The following is a 20724-nucleotide window of genomic DNA, read 5'->3' on the forward strand; positions in this document are numbered from 1 at the left end:
AAGATCCCATTCAAGTGTCACCTTTGAGCTCCCTTTTCTAGCCCCCTCAGATGAAATAATAGTTTTATCTCCTGTAGAATCGTGTGCATATTTATATAGAAATGGAATTTGGCATTTGTCGCTCCCTACTAGACTGTTTTGGGGGGGACATTGAAGATATCTTAAGAATTCATCTTTGTTGAGTGAATTATTATATCAACTTCAGTTATTTCTTTTGCATTTCATATAAATTTGCCCATAATTCTAATGGATGTGTAATGCCATAACTTTTTCCTTTTTGTTTTCTACAGTACTCTGAAGGAATGTTCTATGTAAATTTTCTTTCTTGGATCATATGAAGAAGAGAGGGTGGTTGGATTTCTTTTGTTTTGCCTTTCCCATAATATACCCTTCTTGGAAGCGGTTTCTTGATTTCTTCCTATTACCAGGGTTCATACTTTGTTCCTATAGTATTTAAATAGTTTGGTGTGACCATGTGTCCTTAGATTTGATTACAAAACAAATAAACTTAAGTGTCCAGTTTTCTCTTACCATAAAGCTCTTTTCTTTTTTTATTTGTTTTGAATGTTTAACAAACTATATGAATCAGTAGTATAGATTACCTGGGTAATATATATATATATATATATATTTCTAACTTTTAGGAGGAAGATGAACAACAAAGACTTAATAAGAGAAAGGATCACAAAAAACCAGATGCTGAGGAAGAAATGAAAGTGCCAGTAGTGTGTGCTTTAACTCACGAGGAATCTTTAGCCCCTCTATCAAATGAAGAGGTATAGTGAATCAGTCATTTAAAATCACTGTCTATACAGTTATTAACTTAATATTGTTAGTTACACCATTATTAGCTTTTCATACATCAATCAGTTGTATTGTTCATATGGGAAGTGCATAGCTATTAGCTGAAAATTAGATTAAATGATATTTTCGGTTGTTTTTACAGTATTATAGGTAATTGAAACATGTTGCAGTTTCTCTCACCATGTCTGAAACAGTTAGGTATTCTTTTTTCCAGTGGTTCCAAAATTAAAATATTAGAAGAACACTTAATATCTGTAAAATATTTTTTGATAAGATTAATAAATGTTGCTAATACTCAGCTTTTTGTTTAAAAGAGATGATCTAAAGTATTGAAACCCTTAACTCCCTATAGCATGTATTTGAGTATTAACAAGTATTAGATCTTAAGCCCTGAGAACAGTGGGTGAGGTTTGGCAGATTGTGAATGGTGGGGTAGAACACTATGTATTGGGAAGGGGTAGAATAGAGAGACCCGGAGGTGGATAGTGAAAAGTGATGTTCCTGATGGCTTTGTTACCTCTCGCCCATGATGTGACAAGGTTCTGTGCATTACATTTCCTGTCTTCAGCCTTTCCTACTCCACTGCACCCTCAGCATTACTGTCATATTCATTTTTCTTAGGTGTCGCTGCAGTCAGGACACTCCCCTACTCAAAACCACCACTGACTCCCATTACATACATTAAGTAGAAGTTCCTTACTCAGACAACCAGTGCCCTTCATAATATGCACTCTGTTTTAGCCACGTTTCTCATCTTGTGCTATACTCTCCACCTTGCACATTGGTTCCTTCACCTGGAATGCTTACCTCCCCCTGTCTTGTTGAGCATTGAAAACCTATTCATCCTTCAAGACTCATGAAGATATCTCCTCCTTAGTGAAGGAAATGTTTGTGTTATTGCTTTAAGATAAAATGAAGGTCCCTAATTTGGCAAGGGCCTTCACAGTTGAATGACCCTTCAAGCCTTACAGTGCTCTCTGCTAATCACAGCCAGACCTTTTTTTCTACTTAACTGTCTGTGCTCAGATGCCTTGTTTATAACATCCTGCTGTTCAGGATTTCATATTCACTCCCTGCCCCAACCTCCTTTCCCAGGCTGGAGAATCAGTTTTAGTTAAATTGGATAAGGGTCCATTCCTACTTTAAAAGATACCATATTTCTATTTAGTTTGCAGATTTACACTAAGCCATGTATACTCTATTTCCTGGTGGCTTGTATTTCCATGTTTATGGATTGTTTGATATTTAAAGAGAGTTTTAAAAAATCCTAGTGGACATTGAAAAGTATGATGTAATTGTTTTTCTACATTCTTTGTTTTGGATCATAATACTGAGAACTGGTTGACCTGATTCTGCTGTGTAGTTTTTTAATAGTTAGACTCCCAGGAGACTGTCTCAATTTTTGCATATTGCCAAATATTCTGTGGTTTGTGCATCATGCAGTCCTGTGTCCAGGAATGTTTGAAAAAGTTTCAAACTAAAAAAAAAAAAAATTTTAGCAGGAAAACAGGAAAGGGAGATTTGTTGTGATTTGTAATGAAGCATTTTTCTTATTTTTGATTTTGTCTTAACAAATCTATACTATATATTGTATATAACATTATTTCCCTACATTTGAAATATCCTTTAACTTTCAGATCTGATAGTTTGTAATTTGAATAAATCTATTTTATATTGACAGTCATGATGATTTACTTTAGTTGGTTGGTTTAAAGTTAATGGAATGCTTTGGAGACGTAGATTTATTACTAAAGACAACTAAATTTGTAGAACATTATCTCTTCTTTAACCTGATGCTTAGAATGTACTCTCCTCACTATAATAATACATGCTCATTATGGAACATTTGGAAAGTACATAGAGAGGGCATACGAAACAAAAATAATTGGTAGGTAATTCTGCTGCCCAGAGAGAACCACCACTAACATTCTGATATGTACCTCTCCTTTCCCTCTTTTTCCTTTTTCTTTTCCAGAGTTAACATGTATGTGGGTTTTTTTTGTACTTTTTAAACATATTGCAGATTGTAACTTTATGTAATGTTTTATATACATTTTTTTCCACTTAAATCTCTCTTTAAAGGTTTTGGAACATTCATAAATGTTTTCCCCCAAAAAATACATTTAATGGCTGACAGTATTTCAGCATGTAAATGTACCAAAATTCCTTTATCCCCTACTAACTGATTTGTGCCTAGATTTTAATCTATAAAGGTGACTGAGTGATACCACAGAAAGGTCATCATTGAAAGAAAAGTTTAATGTTGCAGTCCTCCTAACAATGAGAGTCATGGCACAGCATGCAGAGCCACATGGAGAAGCACCAGAGTTGGTCATGAGGCAGAAGCAGGAGCAAGGGGAAGACATGAACCACAGCCATTATTGGGGTTCTCAAGGGGAAAAGCAAAGTAGGGCAAGGTAAACAGCATAGGACTGGCTAGTTTTGAATAATTCAACAAGCTTTGGGGCATAGAGCCTGTTAAGTTTTCTAGTACCTGGCCCAGAGTTGCTTTAGGAAAGGGAAAATACTGGCTTGGCATACAAAAGTTAGATAAAGGACTCCTTTGTTGCAGGGGTGGGGGGTAGACTTGAGATTGGTTGGTTTGTTTATGAGAGATTTGTTGATAGGCAAGTTGTTTATTATTTCTAGGAGTTAGCTATCTTGGGGGAACAGTCTCTCCCTGGCTAGCAAGGTCCTCAGAATGTCAAAAACATCATAAAAAATACAGAAAGCAGAAAACATGATTAATACACTAATGGATAGTCAAGTTGGTTCCATTTTTATTTTACTAAGGTATTAGTGATATACACTCTTATGAAGGTTTCACATGAAAAAACAATGGTTATTACATTCACCCATATTATCATGTCTCCCCATACCCCACTGCAGTCACTGCCCAACAGTATAGTAAGATGCCACAGATCACTATCTGCATCCTCTGTACTACACTGTCTTCCCTGGGAACCCCCCACACCGTGTGTACTAAACATAATACCCCTCAATCCCCTTCTCTCTCCCTCTCCACCCTCCTCCTCACCACCCCCTTTGGTAACCACTAGTCCCTTCTTGGAATCTGTGAGTCTGTTGCTGTTTTGTTCCTTCAGTTTTGCTTCCTTATTGTACTCCACAAATGAGGGAAATCATTAGGTATTTGTCTTTCTCCACCTGGCTTATTTCACTGAGCATAATACCCTCTAGCTCCATCCATGTTGTTGCAAATGGTAGGATTTGTTTTCTTCTTCTGGCTGAATAGTATTCCCTTGTATATATGTATCACCTCTTCTTTATCCATTCATCTACTGATGGACACTTAGGTTGCTTCCATATCTTGGCTATTGTAAATAGTGCTGCAATAAACATAGGGGCACATATGTCTTTTTGAATCTGAGAACTTGTATTCTTTGGGTAAATTCCTAGGAGTAGAATTCCGGGTCAAATGGTATTTCTATTTTTAGTTTTTTGAGGAACCTCCATATTGCTTTCCACAATGGTTGAACTAGTTTACATTCTCACCAGCAGTGTAGGAGGGTTCCCCTTTCTCCGCATCCTCGCCAGCATTTGTTGTTCTTAGTCTTTTCAATACTGGCCATCCTAACTGTGTGAGGTGATATCTCATTGTGGTTTTTATTTACATTTCCCTGATAATTAGCAGTGTGGAGCATTTTTTCATGTGCCTGTTGGCCATCTGAATTTCTTTTTTGGACAATTGTCTGTTCATATCCTCCACCCATTTTTTAATTGGGTTGTTTGCTTTTTGGGTGTTGAGGTGTGTTAGTTCTTTATATATTTTGGATGTTAACCCCTTGTCAGATATGTCATTTACAAATATATTCTCCCATACTGTAAAATGCCTTTTTGTTCGGCTGATGGTGTCCTTTGCTGTACAAAAGCTTTTTAGTTTGATGTAGTTTCATTTTTTATTAGTAAAAGTTTTCATTATTCTAAGTAATGCTGTAATGCTCTTATATATAATTCATCCTTGTACAAAAATCATTATAGACTTAATCTGATTATTTCCATAATGTAAGTTCTTGGGAAAAGAACTGTTGAGTTTTTAGGGGCATAACATTTTTAAGGTGCTAGAGCATGATGTTGAATTATCTTATAGAAAACCGTATAGTTTACATTTCCCCTAGAAGTAAGTATATGTTCCTTTACTACTATCAGCATGGTAGTCTGGTATTTTTTAAATGGCCCTCCAGTTTTTCTTGCTCTATTCCCTTCCCTCTTCAGTGTTAGGCTCCTTTGTAAGTGAAAATAAAAGGAAGGTTCTCATTCTAGTTTTTATTAGGATACTTATTTGAGACTTTAGTTAGCTTAATATACCAGATTTCTGTTCCTCAGCTATCTGCTCAGATGAAAAAAGTCTTTAAAAAGGCAGAAATGGAAGAATTAATGTAAAAGTTGTTAACTTTTATTTTACCAATTAAGGATATTTTAAAAATATTAAAAAGATACTGCATTTCTGGTCTTTTTCCAGATGATAAAAAGTGCATTTATCAATAAAAAGTAGAAAAGATATTCTCTCAAAATAAAGGCTAGTCCATTTAATTGAATAAATTTAGTTTCAAGAAAAATTTGCTACATTTTACTTATTTTCTAATTTTCCCAATTACTGTAACTGGATTGTGGAATGGCACTGGTGTGTTTTTTGACTTTAGGATTGTGCTGCACCACTTTTTCTTTCTTTTTTTTTTTTATTAAGGTGTCATTTATATACACTCTTATGAAGGTTTCACATGAAAAACATAGTGGTTACTACATTCACCCATATTATCAAGTCCTCCACACACCCCATTGCAGTCACTGTCCATCAGTGTAGTAAGATGCCACAGAGTCACTACTTATCTTCTCTGTGCTACACTGTCTTCCTTGTGACCCACCCACACACCATGTGTGCCAATCATAATACCCCTCAATCCACTTCCCCCTCTCTCCCCACCCACCCTCCCACACCCCTCCCCTTTGGTAACCACTAGTCTCTTCTTGAAGTCTGTGAGTCTATTTTGTTCCTTCAGTTTTGCTTCATTGTTATACTCCACAAATGAGGGAAAGCATTTGGTACTTGTCTTTCTTCTCCTGGCTTATTTCACTGAGCATAATACCCTCTAGCTCCATCCATGTTGTTGGAAATGGCAAGATTTGTTTTCTTCTTATGACTGAATAAGTATTCCATTGTGTATATGTACCACCTCTTCTTTATCCATTCATCTACTTATGGATATAGGTTGATTCCACATCTTGGCTGTTGTAAATAGTTGGGCTGTGATAAACATAGGGGTACATATGTCTTTTTGAATCTGGGATCTTATTTTCTTTGGGTAAATACCTAGGAGTGGAATTTCTTGGTCAAATGGTATTAAATATTTTTAGTTTTTGGAAGAACCTCCATATTGCTTTCCACAATGGTTGAACTAGCTTCCATTCCCACTGTCAGTGTAGGAGGGTTCCCCTTTCTCTGCCTCCTCGCCAGCATTTGTTGTTCATTGTCTGTTGGATGTTAGCTATCCTAACTGGTGTGAAGCGAGATCTCATTGTGGGTTTAATTTACATTTCCCTGATAGTGATGTGGAGCATCTTTTCATGTGCCTGTTGGCCTTTTGGATTTCTTCTTTGGACAATTGTCTATTCGTGTCCTCCACCCATTTTTTAATCAGGTTATTTGCTTTTTGGTTGTTGAGGCATGTGAGTTCTTCATATATTTTGGATGTTAACCCCTTGTCAGATATGTCATTTACGATATATTCTTCCATACTGTAGGATGCCTTTTTGTTCTACTGATGCTGTCCCTTGCTGTACAGAATCTTTTTAGTTTAATGTAGTCCCATTTGTTCATTTTTGCTTTTGTTTCCCTTGCCTGAGGAGATGTATTCATGAAAAAGTTGCTCATGTTTATATTTAAGAGATTTTTGCCTATATTTTCTTCTCTGAGTTTGATGGTTTCATGACTTACATTCAGGTCTTTGTTCCATTTTGACTTAACTTTTGTGTATGGAATTAGACAATAATCCAGTTTCATTCTCTTACATGTAGCTGTCCAGTTTTGCCAACATCAGTTGTTGAAGAAGCTGTCATTTCCCCCTTTTATGTCCATGGCTCCTTTATCATATATTAATTGACCATATATGCTTGGGTTTATATCTGGGCTCTCTATTCTGTTCCACTGGTCTACGGGTCTGTTCTTGTGCCAGTACCAAATTGTCTTGATTTCTGTGGCTTTGTAGTAGAGCTTGAAGTTGGGGATCATAATCCCCCCAGCTTTATTCTTCCTTCTCAGGATTACTTTGGCTATTCAGGGTCTTTTGTGGTTCCATATGAATTTTAGAACTATTTGTTCTAGTTCGTTGAAGAATGCTGTTGGTATTTTGATAGGAATAGCATTGAATCTGTAAATTGCTTTAGGCAGGACAGCCATTTTGACAATATTAATTCTTCCTATCCATGAGCACAGGATATATTTCCATTTATTGGTGTCTTTAATTTCTCTCATGAGTGTCTTGTAGTTTTCAGGTTATAGGTCTTTCACCTCCTTGGTTAGGTGTATTCCTAGGTATTTTCTTCTTTTTGAAGTAATTGTGAATGAAATTGTTTTCCTGATTTCTCTTTCTGCTAGTTCATCGGAAGTATATAGGAACACAATGGATTTCTGTGTGTTGATTTTGTATCCTGAAACTTTGCTGAATTCTATTACTAGTTTTAGTAGTTTTGGGGTGTATTCTTTAGGGTTTTTATGGACAATGTTATGTCATCTGCAAACAGTGATAGTTTAATTTCTTCCTTACCAATCTGGATGCCTTTTATTTCTTTTTGTTGTCTGATTATCGTGGCTAGGACCTCCAGTACTATGTTGAATAAAAGGGGGGTGGGTGTGGGCATCCTTGTCTTGTTCTTGATCTCAAAGGAAAAGCTTTCATCTTTTCACTGTTAAGTATGATGTTGGCTGTGGGTTTGTCATATATGTCCTTTATTATGTTGAGGTACTTGCCCTCTACACCCATTTTGTTGAGAGCTTTTATCATGAATGGATGTTGAATTTTGTCCAATGCTTTTTCAGCATCTGTGGAGATGATCATGTAATTTTTGTCCTTTTTGTTGATTTGGTGTATGATGTTGATAGATTCTTTCTAATGTACCATCCTTGCATCCCTGGAATAAATCCTACTTGATCATGATGGATGTATTTTTAAAATTTGTTTTGCTAATATTTTGTTGAGTGTTTTTGCATCTATGTTGATCAGGGATATTGGTCTGTAATTTCTTTTTTTGTGGTGTCTTTGCCTGGTTTCTGTATTACAGTGATGCTGGCCTCATAGAATGAGTTTGGAAGTATTCCCTCCTCTTCTACATTTTGGAAAAGTTTAAGGAGGGTGGGCATTAGGTCTTTACTAAATGTTTGGTAAATCAGTGGTGAAGCCATCTGGTCCAGGAGTTTTGTTCTTAGGTTTATTTTTGATTACTAATTCAATTTCATTGCTGGTAATTGGTCTGTTGAGATTTCCTGTTCTTCCTGGGTCAGCCTTGGAAGTTTGTATTTTCCTAAAAAGTTTTCATTTCTTCTAGGTTATCCAATTTGTTAGAATATAATTTTTCATAGTATTCTCTAATAATTCTTTGTATTTCTGTGGCCCCGTAATGATTTTCCCTTCTAATTTCTGATTCTGTTTATGTGTGTAGACTCTTTTTCTTGATAAGTCTGGCTAGGTGTTTTATCTATTTTGTTTATTTTCTTGAAGAACCAGCTTCTGCTTTCATTGATTCTTTCTATTGTTTTATTCTTCTTGATTTTATTTATCTCTGCTCTGATCTTTGTTATATCCTCCTTCTACTGACTTTGGGTCTCATTTTTTCTTCTTTTTCTAGTTTCATTAATTGTGAGTGTAGACTGTTCCTATGGGATTGTTCTTCTTTCCTGAGGCAAGTCTGTATTGCAGTGTACTTCCCTCTTAGCATAGCCTTTGCTGTGTCCTACAGGTTTTGCAGTATTTTGTTATTGTTGTCGTCTGTCTCCATATATTGCTTTATCTTTTTTTACTTGGTTATTGATCCATTGATTATTTAGGAGCATGTTGTTAAGCCTCCATGTATTTGGGGCTTTTTAGTTTTCTTTGCACAATTTATTTCTAATTTCACACCTTTGTGGTCTGAGAAGCTGTTTGGTACAATTTCAATCCTGATTTACTGAGGCTCTTTTTGTAGCCTAGTATATGATCTATTCTTGAAAATGCTCTGTGTGCACTTGAGAAGAATGTGTATCCTGCTGCTTTTGGGTAGAGTGTTCTGTAGATGTCTGTTAGGTCCATCTGTTCTAATGTGTTGTTCACTGCCTCTGTGTCCTTACTTATTTTCTGTTTGTTTGATCTGTCCTTTGGAGTGAGCGGTGTGTTGAAGTCTCCTAAAATGAATGCATTACTTTGTTTCCCCATTTAATTCTGTTAGTATTTGTTTCATATATTTAAGGTGCTCCTGTGTTGGGTGCATAGATGTTTATAATGTTTATATCCTCTTGTTGGACTGATCCCTTTATAATTATGTAATGTCCTTCTTTGTCTCCTATTTCTTTCTTTGTTTTGAAGTCTTTTTGGTCTGATACAAGTACTGCAATTCCTGCTTTTTTCTCCCTTTTATTTGCATGAAATATCTTTTTCCATCCCTTTACTTATAGTCTGTTATGTCTTTGGGTTTGAAGGGAGTCTCTTGTAGGCTGCACATAGACAGATCTTGTTCTTTTATCCATTCAGTAACTCTGTGTTTTAATTGGTGCATTCAGACCATTTACATTTAGGGTGATCATCAATAGCTATGTACTTATTGCTATTGCTGGCTTTAGATTTGTGATTAGTAAAGGGTCAAGGATAGCTTCTTTACTGTTTAACAGCCTAACTTCACTCAATACGCTATTTCAAATACAATGTAACGGTTCTTTTCTTCCCCCTTCCTTTCCTTTCTTTCTCCTCCATTCGTTATATATTAGGTATCATATTCTCTATTCTTTGTGTATCCCTTGACTGACTTTGTGGGTATTTGATTTAATTTTGCATTTGCTTAGTAATTAATTGGTCTACTTCCTTTTCTGTGATTTTATTTTCCCTGGTGACAGTTATTTAGCATTAGGAACAGTTCGGTCTATTGCAGTCCCTCCAAAATACACTGTAGAGGTGGTTTGTGGGAGGTAAATTCTCTCAGCTTTTGCTTATCTGAAAATTGTTTAATCCCTCTACAAATTTAAATGATAATCTTGCTGGGTAGAGTATTCTTGGTTCTAGGCCCTTGTCTTTCATTGCATTAAATATATGGTGCCACTCCCTTCTCGCCTGTAAGGTTTCTGTTGAGAAGTTTGATGATAGCCTGATGGGGTTTCCTTTGTATGTCATCTTTTTTCTCTCTCTAGCTGCTTTTAAAAGTCTGTCCTTATCCTTGATCTTTGCCATTTTAATTATTATATGTCTTGGTGTTTTTTTCCTTGTGTCTCTTGTGTTGGGAGATCTGTGTACCTTCATGGCTTGAGAGACTATCTCTTTCCCCAGATTGGGGAAATTTTTAGCAATTACCTCCTCAACGACACTTTCTATCCCTTTTTCTCTCTTTCTTCTTCTGGTACCCCTATAATGCAAATATTGTTCCATATGGATTGATCACACAGTTCTCTCAATATTCTTTCATTCCTAGATATCCTTTTTTCTCTCTGGTGCTGCACCACTTCTTAAAAAAATTTAGATGATATTCATAACATATAATTAATCATTTAAAGTATGCAATTCAATGGCATTTAGTATATTTACAGTGTTATGCAGCCATCACCTCTGACATTTCATCACTGCCCAGTGGAGACCCCATATCCCTCAAGATCACCTCTCATTCTCCTTTCCTGTCAGCCTCTGGCAACTACTGGTTTGTTCTCAGTCTCTGTAAATACCTATCCTGGACATTTCATATAGATGGAGTCATAAACACGTGGCCTTTTGTGTCTTGCTTCTTTAGCCTCGTGGTCTCATGTAATGTGTTGATGACACCTGACTTGAAGGTTGGTTTCTAGCATACAATACCACCATCATTTTCCTTCTACTCTGGCTACTTCTTCCTCTGTGCAATCCCAGAATGGACAAAATTGGTGTTTCTCAGGATTCTGCCCTTGGCCTTCTCACTGTACAGATTCAACCTAGGTGTTCTGATTTACTACTGTGACTTTAATTATCATTATATTGATGGCCCTCTCAAGTCTCTGTCTAAAGACTTACATGTCCCTCTATTAGGTGGACAGCTCCCCTAGGATATATAACACATTCAACATAGCCAACACTGAATTTAGGACCTTCCCTGGCTCCTTACATCTGGCCTAAATTCCTCTCTTGGAGCTTCCAGAGCATTCATAGCTCTAGCTTGTTTTATTAAATAGGATAGTCTAATAGCCTGTTTACTTGTTTATTTTTTTCATGAAACTGTAAGCATCAGAGATTGCTCACAGTTGTATCCTGATTTTGATTTAGAGCCCAGTGTGTAGAAGATGCTCAGTAAATGTTTATTCAGTGACTGTATGGAGATAGCATGCTAATGGTTATCATGTGTAATGTGTGGCAAAATGCTTTCAATATATGGTATTTTTTCTCTTTGGAAATTTAGATAATTGTCTAATTTGGCAGTACGTATTTTCACATTTCAGGAACATCTTGACAGCACCCATGGTTCAGTCCATTCCTTAGATGCAGACTTACTGTTGCCATCTGGAGACCCATTCAGTAAATCGGACAATGATATGTTTAAAGATGGACTCAGGAGAGCACAGTCTACAGACAGCTTGGGAACCTCAGGTTCCCTGCAATCCAAAGCTTTAGGCTATAACTACAAAGCAAAATCTGCTGGAAACCTGGATGAATCGGATTTTGGACCATTGGTAGGAGCAGATTCAGTGTCTGAGAACTTTGATACTGCTTCCCTTGGGTCACTGCAAATGCCAAGTGGGTTTATGTTAACCAAAGATCAGGAAAGAGCAATCAAAGCTATGACACCAGAACAGGAAGAGACGGCGTCCCTCCTCTCCAGTGTCACCCAAGGGATGGAAAGTGCTTATGTGTCCCCTAGCGGTTATCGATTAGTCAGTGAGACGGAATGGAATCTCCTGCAGAAAGAGGTGAGTGATCTTCCTGAATTGTTTTCCTGTTGCTTACTTAACTGGGTTGTTCTGGAATTTATTGCTCATTCAAGAGAGTCCCTGGAGTCAGTGCATGCACATGTTGCCAGTAAGGGGATGTTAACTGTATTTTCTGCCCTTTGTCCTGGTCAGCTTTGGCCGTTCAGGTGACTATGAGAAGGGAACTATTAGCTGGCAGCATTTAATGTTAACTCCTCTACCTAAAGTCACACCTCTGAAGTTGGAGCAGTCTGCCTGAAGAGCATGAGTTTAAGTTAGAGTGTTGAATTTGGTGCTTTGCAGTTTTCTATAATCTCAATGTATTCCAAGATTCATACTCCTTTCATCTTTCCTTGAGATCTAAAGTGCAAATGCTTGTCAGCAGTTGATGCTGAAAGTGAGTTTAAGGAGAGGATGGAAAATAATGGGAGAGAAAAAAGGCAACCTTTAATGGGATTAACTTTCCTCCCAATAGTATTTGCAAACTCAGAAGTAAGATTAGGAGATAAAAGCTTAAATGTGTATTTGCATAGTGCTTTACAGATTACAAAGCCCTTTCACATACCTCATCTTTTTGAGCTTTGCGATAATAACAAGGCAATCAGGGCATGATTGTTCCCAATTTGCAGATGAGGAAACTGGCTCAGCAAGGTCAAATGAGTTGTTCATGTTTCCCCTTTGACTTAAAAGCAAAACCTGGTTTAGAATCCAGGTTTTCTGACTTACAGCTTTTTTTTTACTCAGGACTACTTCTCTTTAAAAAAAAGCTGTTTATCAGTATGTGGAACAGCTTATTAGGCCTGACAGAAATTGTTCTCCTTTGTCTCATGCAAAATATATGAATAGGTGATATTTAATAGTTTCATACCTACTTTGTGACTGGAGCTATTGAAATAGTTAATTGGCACTGGTTGCTGTCCATCACAATCCTGCTCTTGGTGGGTAGTATTAATTGAAATTGTGAGTGCCCCAGTGTAGTACCTTTTGCTTGCCTCATGTTTTCCTCAAATGTTGTGTTTTGTGGCCTTTAGCTCTTGTTGATAAAGTTGGGTCCCATGTTTTCTTATTGTACTTGTGTTGGAGTTTATGACTTTTTAGAATCCTATCCTGTGCTTTAACTTCTTGCCCTAAGTCCCTAAAGAAATTGTTTACTCCATGTTCTATTTTGAGTAGCATAGGTAAGACTATACATGTGTGCCTCAAGTATGTGGTGTAGAATTATTTTGCTCTACCTGAAAAGAGGTATTTTGGTGCCCTTCAGGTACATAATGCTGGCAATAAACTTGGTAGACGTTGTGATATGTGTTCCAATTATGAAAAACAGTTACAAGGAATTCAGATTCAGGAGGCTGAAACAAGAGACCAGGTGAGTTTCTTGGGGTATGCCAAATTGGTGAGCTGTTTTTTGTAGTTTTTATTGGAGGTGCAGATTAATTGCTTTTTTTCCCCTCCCATTTCTTTTCTAAAGTGTATCTATCTTTTTAAATATTAAATAACCTGATACCTGCAGTGTCAGTTGCATTCCCGGTGGGGGCACGCTAGAACAGTTTCTGTTGCATATCTTTGGCTTCATTGGCTTGTGTGCCAATGCAGAGGTCAGCTCAACTCGTACAGGAGCACTGGTACATCTCCTTTCCCAACCTGTTGCTCCTGCCCACAGCCTGAAAGTAATATTGGCGTGAGTGTATACATGTGGAAGGTGCCTTATGATATGGAGCTTTAGGGAGATAACTGGCTGACTGTTGTCTCTAATTGAATATTATATTAATCAGTATTTGGAATCTTCATTACTTATGGCCTACTTCTTATCATAAATTTGTTGGATTGATTAAGGTTAATTTACAGGGTCACATAAATTAAGATTTGGTAGATTTGGTATGCTGAGATTGACAAGTACCTTTCCAAACACAGTGCCTAATAATGGGCTCTTCAATAACACTTAGAAAGTAATACAGAATTTCATGAGAGTAGTCTTGGGAAGGTATATGTAGACAAAAGATGTTTTTTTTCTTATATTTTCAAATTATTCTTTGATTATTATGTAAATTGTTCCTTAGTCTTCAAAATAAGTTTAATCAGATTAGAATGATGGTTTAATATTTTTTAAAAATCAATTTAATTTTTAAAAATGGTTTAATATTTTTAAAAGCTATTGGCATTCATTTCTTCCATATATACTTTTTTCATAGATGATTCAAAGGTAAAGCTGTTCATTAGACTAGTATAGTTGACATGTGTTGTGGTAATGGACTATGTTGGATTCCATAGTCATTTCAGTAGACATTTTACTGATGTTTCATCTGTTCAGGCAATTTCCTGGGTATTCAGATGCAGAAAGAACATAGTACTGCCTATTGGAGCTTTCAGTGTTGCCAGACAAGCCAGCAGTTCACTCTAGTTTGTTCCTGTGGATGTACAAATAGAGCTTAGAGGAGGGTCTGGGTCGTCTAACTAAACTGTGGGCTCAGAGAAAGTAACTCATGAGCTAAGTTTGTTTTATGCTGAAGTAAAAGTAATTACGAAGAGAAGTGGGGACAGGGTGTTCACAGAAAGGAAAGATGTATGAAGGAGCAATTATGAAGGACAATGATGTGTTCTAGAAAGCACAATATTCATGTGGCTGGGCATGGGGTGGGATGTGTGATAAAATAATGAGGGAAGAAGCAACAAAGGGAAGGCCAAGATATGAGATCACTGAGGGAGGGGTGGTGATTGAAGGGATTTAAATTTTACCCTAAAGACTTTGGGAGGCAGTTAGGAATTTTAAGTAGGGAAATAATACTGTTTGACTTAAATTTTAGGAAAAATTTGTAGTGTTAGTGTGGATTGTAGACTAGAGGCAGAGGATAGATTAGAATCCTAGAGGCCTGTGCCCTAGCTTAGAGGACCCATGAGGAAAAGCGGATATTTTCACATGAGGTAATTATGTGAAAAATGATTTTTTAACTGTGAAGCATGGTACAGTTGTCCAATGAGGTCATTGATTCATTTTTTTTTTTTTCTGAATTGACAAATCTATGATTTTTTTGGGTGAGGGAAGATCAGACTTTTAAAAAAACTTCAGAGCTCGAGATTTTTTTGTTAATTTATAAAAGAATTCTGGTTCTTCTAATTGACATTTAAAATTGCATAGGTGAAAAAGCTACAGGTGATGCTAAGGCAAGCAAATGACCAGTTAGAGAAGACGATGAAAGATAAACAGGAATTAGAGGACTTCATAAAGCAGAGTACTGAAGATTCAAGTCATCAGGTAAATGAGGGTTTTTAGAATGTGGCCCATGTGAGATGACTGCATTATTTAAACAAAAAAATTCTAAACACATAGTAATATTTCTTTTTTCCCCTAAAAATTTGGCAGTTTTATTTTCCCTTGGAAAAGAAAGATCTCTTACTGATCTTTCTCTGGTGTCTGTTTTACAGAGTTTTAAAAATAACTCTTGGGGTAACTAGCTTAGTGAATATTAGGGAACTCTAATTCTCCTTTACCCTTCTATTTTTATTAGATTTTTCTGCTGCACAAGAAATTTGCTGACAGAGAAGATACTAATTCTCTCTTTTTTGACTTTTTAAAAATACCAGATACATAGAAAAAAACTCAAGCATATACAGGTATACTGAACATACCAGAACTAACATCTGTATAACCAACATAAAAATTAAATAGTAGAACATTAGCCAATATCCCAGAAGGTGTCACTTTCCCCTTCCACGTTTACTAGCTCCTCCACAGAAGTATCAAGTATCCATCATCCTGACTTCTAAAATCAGTAGGTTGGTTTTGTTTGTTTTTTTATTTTTATAAATGAATCATGTGGAATGTATTCTTTTGTATCTGTCTGCCTTCATTCAACATTGTGAGATTCCTCTTCATGATATACGTAGCAGTGGTTTGTTCATTTTCATTGTTATGTAGTTGTACCATTGTATGGATATGTCCTCATTTATCTTACTGTTGATGAGTGTCGGGTTGTTTCTAGTTCTGGGATATTGTGGTAATTCTACTTTGAAATTTCTGTATAGGGCTTGTTATACATATTTCTGCTGTGTATATGCCCAGCAGAGGAATGCCTGGGTCAGGCATTCAAAATATATGTCATCTTTGAACTCACACTCCTCAACACCCAAAAAGCAAATAACCCTACTAAAAAATGGGTGGAAGATATGAACAGACACTTCTCCAAAGAAGAAATTGAGATGGCTAGCTGGCACATGAAAAGATGCTCTACACTGCTAATTATCAGGGAAGTGCAAATAAAAACCACGATGAGATATCACTTCACACCAGTTAGGATGGCCAACATCCAAAAGACAAACAACAAAAAATGCTGGCGAGGATGCAGAGAAAGGTGGGAATGTAAGCTAGTTCAACCATTGTGGAAAGCAATATGGAATTTTGTGGAAAGCAAAATTCTCAAAAAACTCAAAATAGAAGTACCATTTGACCCAGAATTCCACTCCTAGTAATTTGCCCAGAGAATATAATTTCTCAGAAAGACATATGCACCCCTATGTTTATTGCAGCACTATTTATAATAGCCAAGATATGGAAGCAACGTAAATGTCCATCAGTAGATGAATGGATTAAGAAGAGGTGGTACATATACACAATGGAATAATTTTCAGCCATGAGAAGAAAACAAATCCTACCATTTGCAACAACATGGATGGAGCTAGAGGGAAATAATCCAGTAAAATAAGCCAGGCGAAGAAAGACAAGTACCAAATGATTTCACTCATCTGTGGATCATAAGAACAAAGCAAAAACTGAAGGAACAGAACAGCAGCAGACTCACAGAACCCAAGAATGGACTAACAGTTGCCAAGGGGAAAGGGACTGGGGACGGTGGGTGGGAAGGGAGGAAGAAGGGGAATAAGGGGCATTATGATTAGCACACATAATGTAGGGGGGAGCACGGGGAAGGTAGTATAGCACAGAGAAGACAAGTAGTGACTCTGTAGCATCTTACTATGCTGATGGACAGTGACTGTAATGGGGTATGTGGTGGGGACTTGATAATGGAGGGAATCTAGTAACCACAGTGTTGCTCATGTGATTATATATATTGATACCAAAAAATATATATATATATATATATATATATACATGTCATCTTTAGGAGATAAAAATGCCAGTTTTTCAACAAGGTTGTACAGACTTACACTCCCACTAACAACGAATGAGAAGAAATCTTGTGAGTCCATAGTCTTGACACATGATTGATTGATTGTTTGATTTAGAAGTTGTTTAAAATTTTTTAAAATTTATTTTATTAAGGTATCATTGATACACACTTATGAAGGTTTCACAAGAGAAACAATGTGGTTATTACATTCACCCTCATTATCAAGTTTCCCCCATACCCCATTGCAGTCACTGTCCATCAGTGTAGTAAGATGCCACAGAGTCCCCACTTGTCTTCTCTGAGTTACACTGTCTTCCCCGTGACCCCACACACACCATGTGCACTTATCAAGATACCCCACAATCCCCTTCTCCCTTCCTCCCCACCCCTCCTTCTCCACCCCTTCCCTTTGGTAACCATTAGTCCCTTCTTGGAGTCTGTGAGTCTGCTGCTATTTTGTTCCTTCAGTTTTGCTTCATTGTTATACTCCACAAATGAGGCAAATCATTTGGTATTTGTCTTTCTCTGCCAGACTTATTTCACTGAGCATAATATCTTCCAGCTCCATCCATGTTGTTACAAATGGTAGGATCTGTTTGTTTCTTATGGCTGAATAGTATTCCATTGTGTATATGTACCACCTTTTCTTTATCCATTCATCTACTGATGGACACTTAGGTGCTTCCTTATCTTAGCTATTATAAATAGTGCTGCAATAAACAAATAAACATAGGGGTGCATATATCTTTTTGAATCTGAGCAGTTTACTTTGGATAAATTCCTAGGAGTGGAATTCCGGGTCAAATGGTATTTCTCTTTTTAGTTTTTTGAGGAACCTCCATATTGCTTTCTGCAATGGTTGAACTAGTTTACATTCCCACCAGCAGTGTAGGAGGGGGTTCCCTTTTCTCCGCATCCTCACCAGCATTTGTTGTTGTTAGTCTTTTCGATACTGGCCATCCTAACTGGTATGAGGTGATATCTCATTGTGGTTTTAATTTGCATTTCCCTGATAATTAGCGATGTGGAGCATTTTTTCATGTGCCTGTTGGCCATCTGAATTTCTTCTTTGGAGAAGTGTCTGTTCATATCCTCTGCCCATTTTTTAGTAGGGTTATTTGCTTTTTGGGTGTTGAGGCGTGTGAGTTCTTTATATATTCTGGATGTTAACCCCTTGTTGGATATGTCATTTACAAATATATTCTCATACGGTAGGATGCCTTTTTGTTCTGCTGATGGTGTCCTTTGCTGTACAGAAGCTTTTTAGCTTGATGTAGTCCCATTTGTTCATTTTTACTTTTGTTTCCCTTGCCTGAGGAGATGTGTTCATGAAAAAGTTGCTCATGTTTCTTCCAAGAGATTTTTGCGTGTGTTTTCTTCTAAGAGTGTTATGGTTTCATGACTTAAATTCAGATCTTTGATCCATTTTGAGTTTACTTTTGTGTATGGGGTTAGTCAATAATCCAGTTTCCTTCTCTTGCATGTAGCTGTCCAGTTTTGCCAGCACCAGTTGTTGAAAAGGCTGTTATTTCCCCATAATATATTCATGGCTCTTTTATCATATATTAATTGTATTTGTTTGGGTTTAATTCAGGGCTCTCTAGTCTGTTCCATTGGTCTATGGGTCTGTTCTTGTGCCAATACCAAACTGTCTTGATTACTGTGGCTTTGTAGTAGAGCTTGAAGTTGGGGAGCGTAAACACCCCTGCTTTATTCTTCCTTCTCAGGATTGCTTTGGCTATTTGGGGTCTTCTGTGGTTCCATATGAATTTTAGAACTATTTGCTCTAGTTTGTTGAAGAATGCTGTAGGTATTTTGATAGAGATTGCATTGAATCTGTCAATTGCTTTAGGCAGGATGGCCATTTTGACAATATTAATTCTTCCTATCCATGAGCATGAGCTGTGTTTCCATTTATTGGTATAGGTCAGTTCCTTTTTAAAAGTCTTTGCAAAGCCTTTGGATCTGACCAAATGTGTAATAGTTCAAGGGTGAATATGGGACTTGTGCTGATTATACCTGGAATTAGGGGATCCTTTTTCTAGTTCTCTCCTCTCTGAAAATACCTCCCTACTCTTCAGCTCACAGGGATCATGTTCTGGCCATTTGATCAGAAAGACAGTTTTGTTTTTTGTGCCATGGCAACTGTCGCAGCTTTACAGCTGGGGCAGCCCTCCAATTAATGCTCTCAAGAAAGTAAGAAAAAATCCCATATAAACAGTAAACTTACTCCTATACGAATTACTTCTTCCCATTTTGACTTTCCTCCCTAAACTCTCTGCTTTTGCTAATTTTTCAGAGTCCTCAGATGGTTGCTTTATGTATTTTACTCAGTTTTCAGTTATAATTGGGAGAGAAAATCCATGGTGGCCTTAGTCCATTTTGGACAGCACCAGAAGTAGCCATTCTCTCATATTTTTGTTCATTAGATATTTTTTCTTTCCACCTTCATTCAAGGAAGATAATTCTGGCCAGCTGTACAATGCTGAGCACTTAATGCAATTTTCTGTTAACACTTTGAAGTTACAGTTCCTTTGCTTCTGGCTTCTATGTTTCTGATGAGATGTCAAATATCAGTCTTGTTCCTTTGAAGGTAAATGTTACTTTTTTCCCTGGCTATTTTAAGGATGTTCTTTTCAAAAGTTTTTGTTTTTAGCAGCTCTACAGAGCTATACTTAGGTGTATTTTTCTTCATATTTCTCTTGTTTGGGGTTCACAGTGTTTCTTGGATCTATGAGTTGGTGTTTTACATCATAACTGGAATATTCTGAGCTGTTATGTCTCTAAAAGGCTTTTTTTTGTTGAAATATATGTACAGTTTAAGTGTACAAATCTCAAATATATATGTTGATGAATTTTAACATGAAAATTTTTACTATGTCAATCACTACCTTATGAAGATACGGAATTTTCTAATACACTCATATTCTTTCCTAACAAATATCCCACCTGCCTATACATAGATGTAGCCAGTATATTGACTTTTTTTTAATACACAAAAAATCTGTTGCTTTATTGTATAACATCAATGAACAATTTGAATTTGAAATTAAAAATACCACTTACAGAACTTATTCACTATGTAAGAATTCGTTCACTATGTAAGAACTTGTTCGTTATGCTTCAGAAGATTGGAGACTGATGAGAACTAGGCTTGAGATGGATGAATGATTGTGCATTGAGCATTGACCCCCCTATACAGAATTTTATTGTTGTTAACAACCATTTGATCAATAAATATGAGAGATGCTCTCTCAAAAAAAAAATACCACTTACATTAACACTCACAAAAATGAAGTACTGAGTACAAATCTATCAAAATAGGAATAACATCTATGTGAGGAAAACCACAAAACTCTGATGAAAGAAATCAAAGATGATCTAAAAATGGAGATACTCCATGTATATAGATAGGAAGACTCAGTCTTGTCAAGATTTTAGTTCTTCCCAACTTAATCTATAGATTCAATACAGTCTAATCAAATCCCATCAAGTTATTTTGTGGATACTGACAAACTGAAAGTTTATAAGGGATTGAAAAGACCCAGAATAACCAACACAGTATTAAGGGAAGAAGAAAGTTGGAGGGCTGACAGTATTTGACTTCAAGACTTATTATGAAGTTATAGTAATCAAGGCAGTGTAGTATTGATGAAAGAATACATAAATCAA

At 36.6% G+C, this 20724-nt stretch overlaps 1 protein-coding gene across 5 annotated transcripts in view; it reads left to right on the forward strand.

The window, feature by feature from the left end:
• The window catches only part of RABEP1 (rabaptin, RAB GTPase binding effector protein 1), a 123754-nt gene that overhangs the window by 81461 nt on the left and 21569 nt on the right, over positions 1-20724 (forward strand). For 3 of the 5 annotated variants that reach the window (XM_037026855.2, XM_037026856.2, XM_037026857.2), the window contains exons 8-11: positions 645-776; positions 11462-11929; positions 13191-13295; positions 15063-15179. In XM_037026855.2, the coding sequence (XP_036882750.1) occupies positions 645-776; positions 11462-11929; positions 13191-13295; positions 15063-15179 (822 nt within the window). The remainder of the gene's footprint in view (positions 1-644; positions 777-11461; positions 11930-13190; positions 13296-15062; positions 15180-20724) is intronic. The other 2 variants (XM_037026858.2, XM_037026859.2) reach the window with 2 other exon arrangements.

Source organism: Manis javanica, chromosome 4 (assembly GCF_040802235.1).
Source record: "Manis javanica isolate MJ-LG chromosome 4, MJ_LKY, whole genome shotgun sequence".
Classification (NCBI taxonomy): Eukaryota; Metazoa; Chordata; class Mammalia; order Pholidota; family Manidae; genus Manis; species Manis javanica.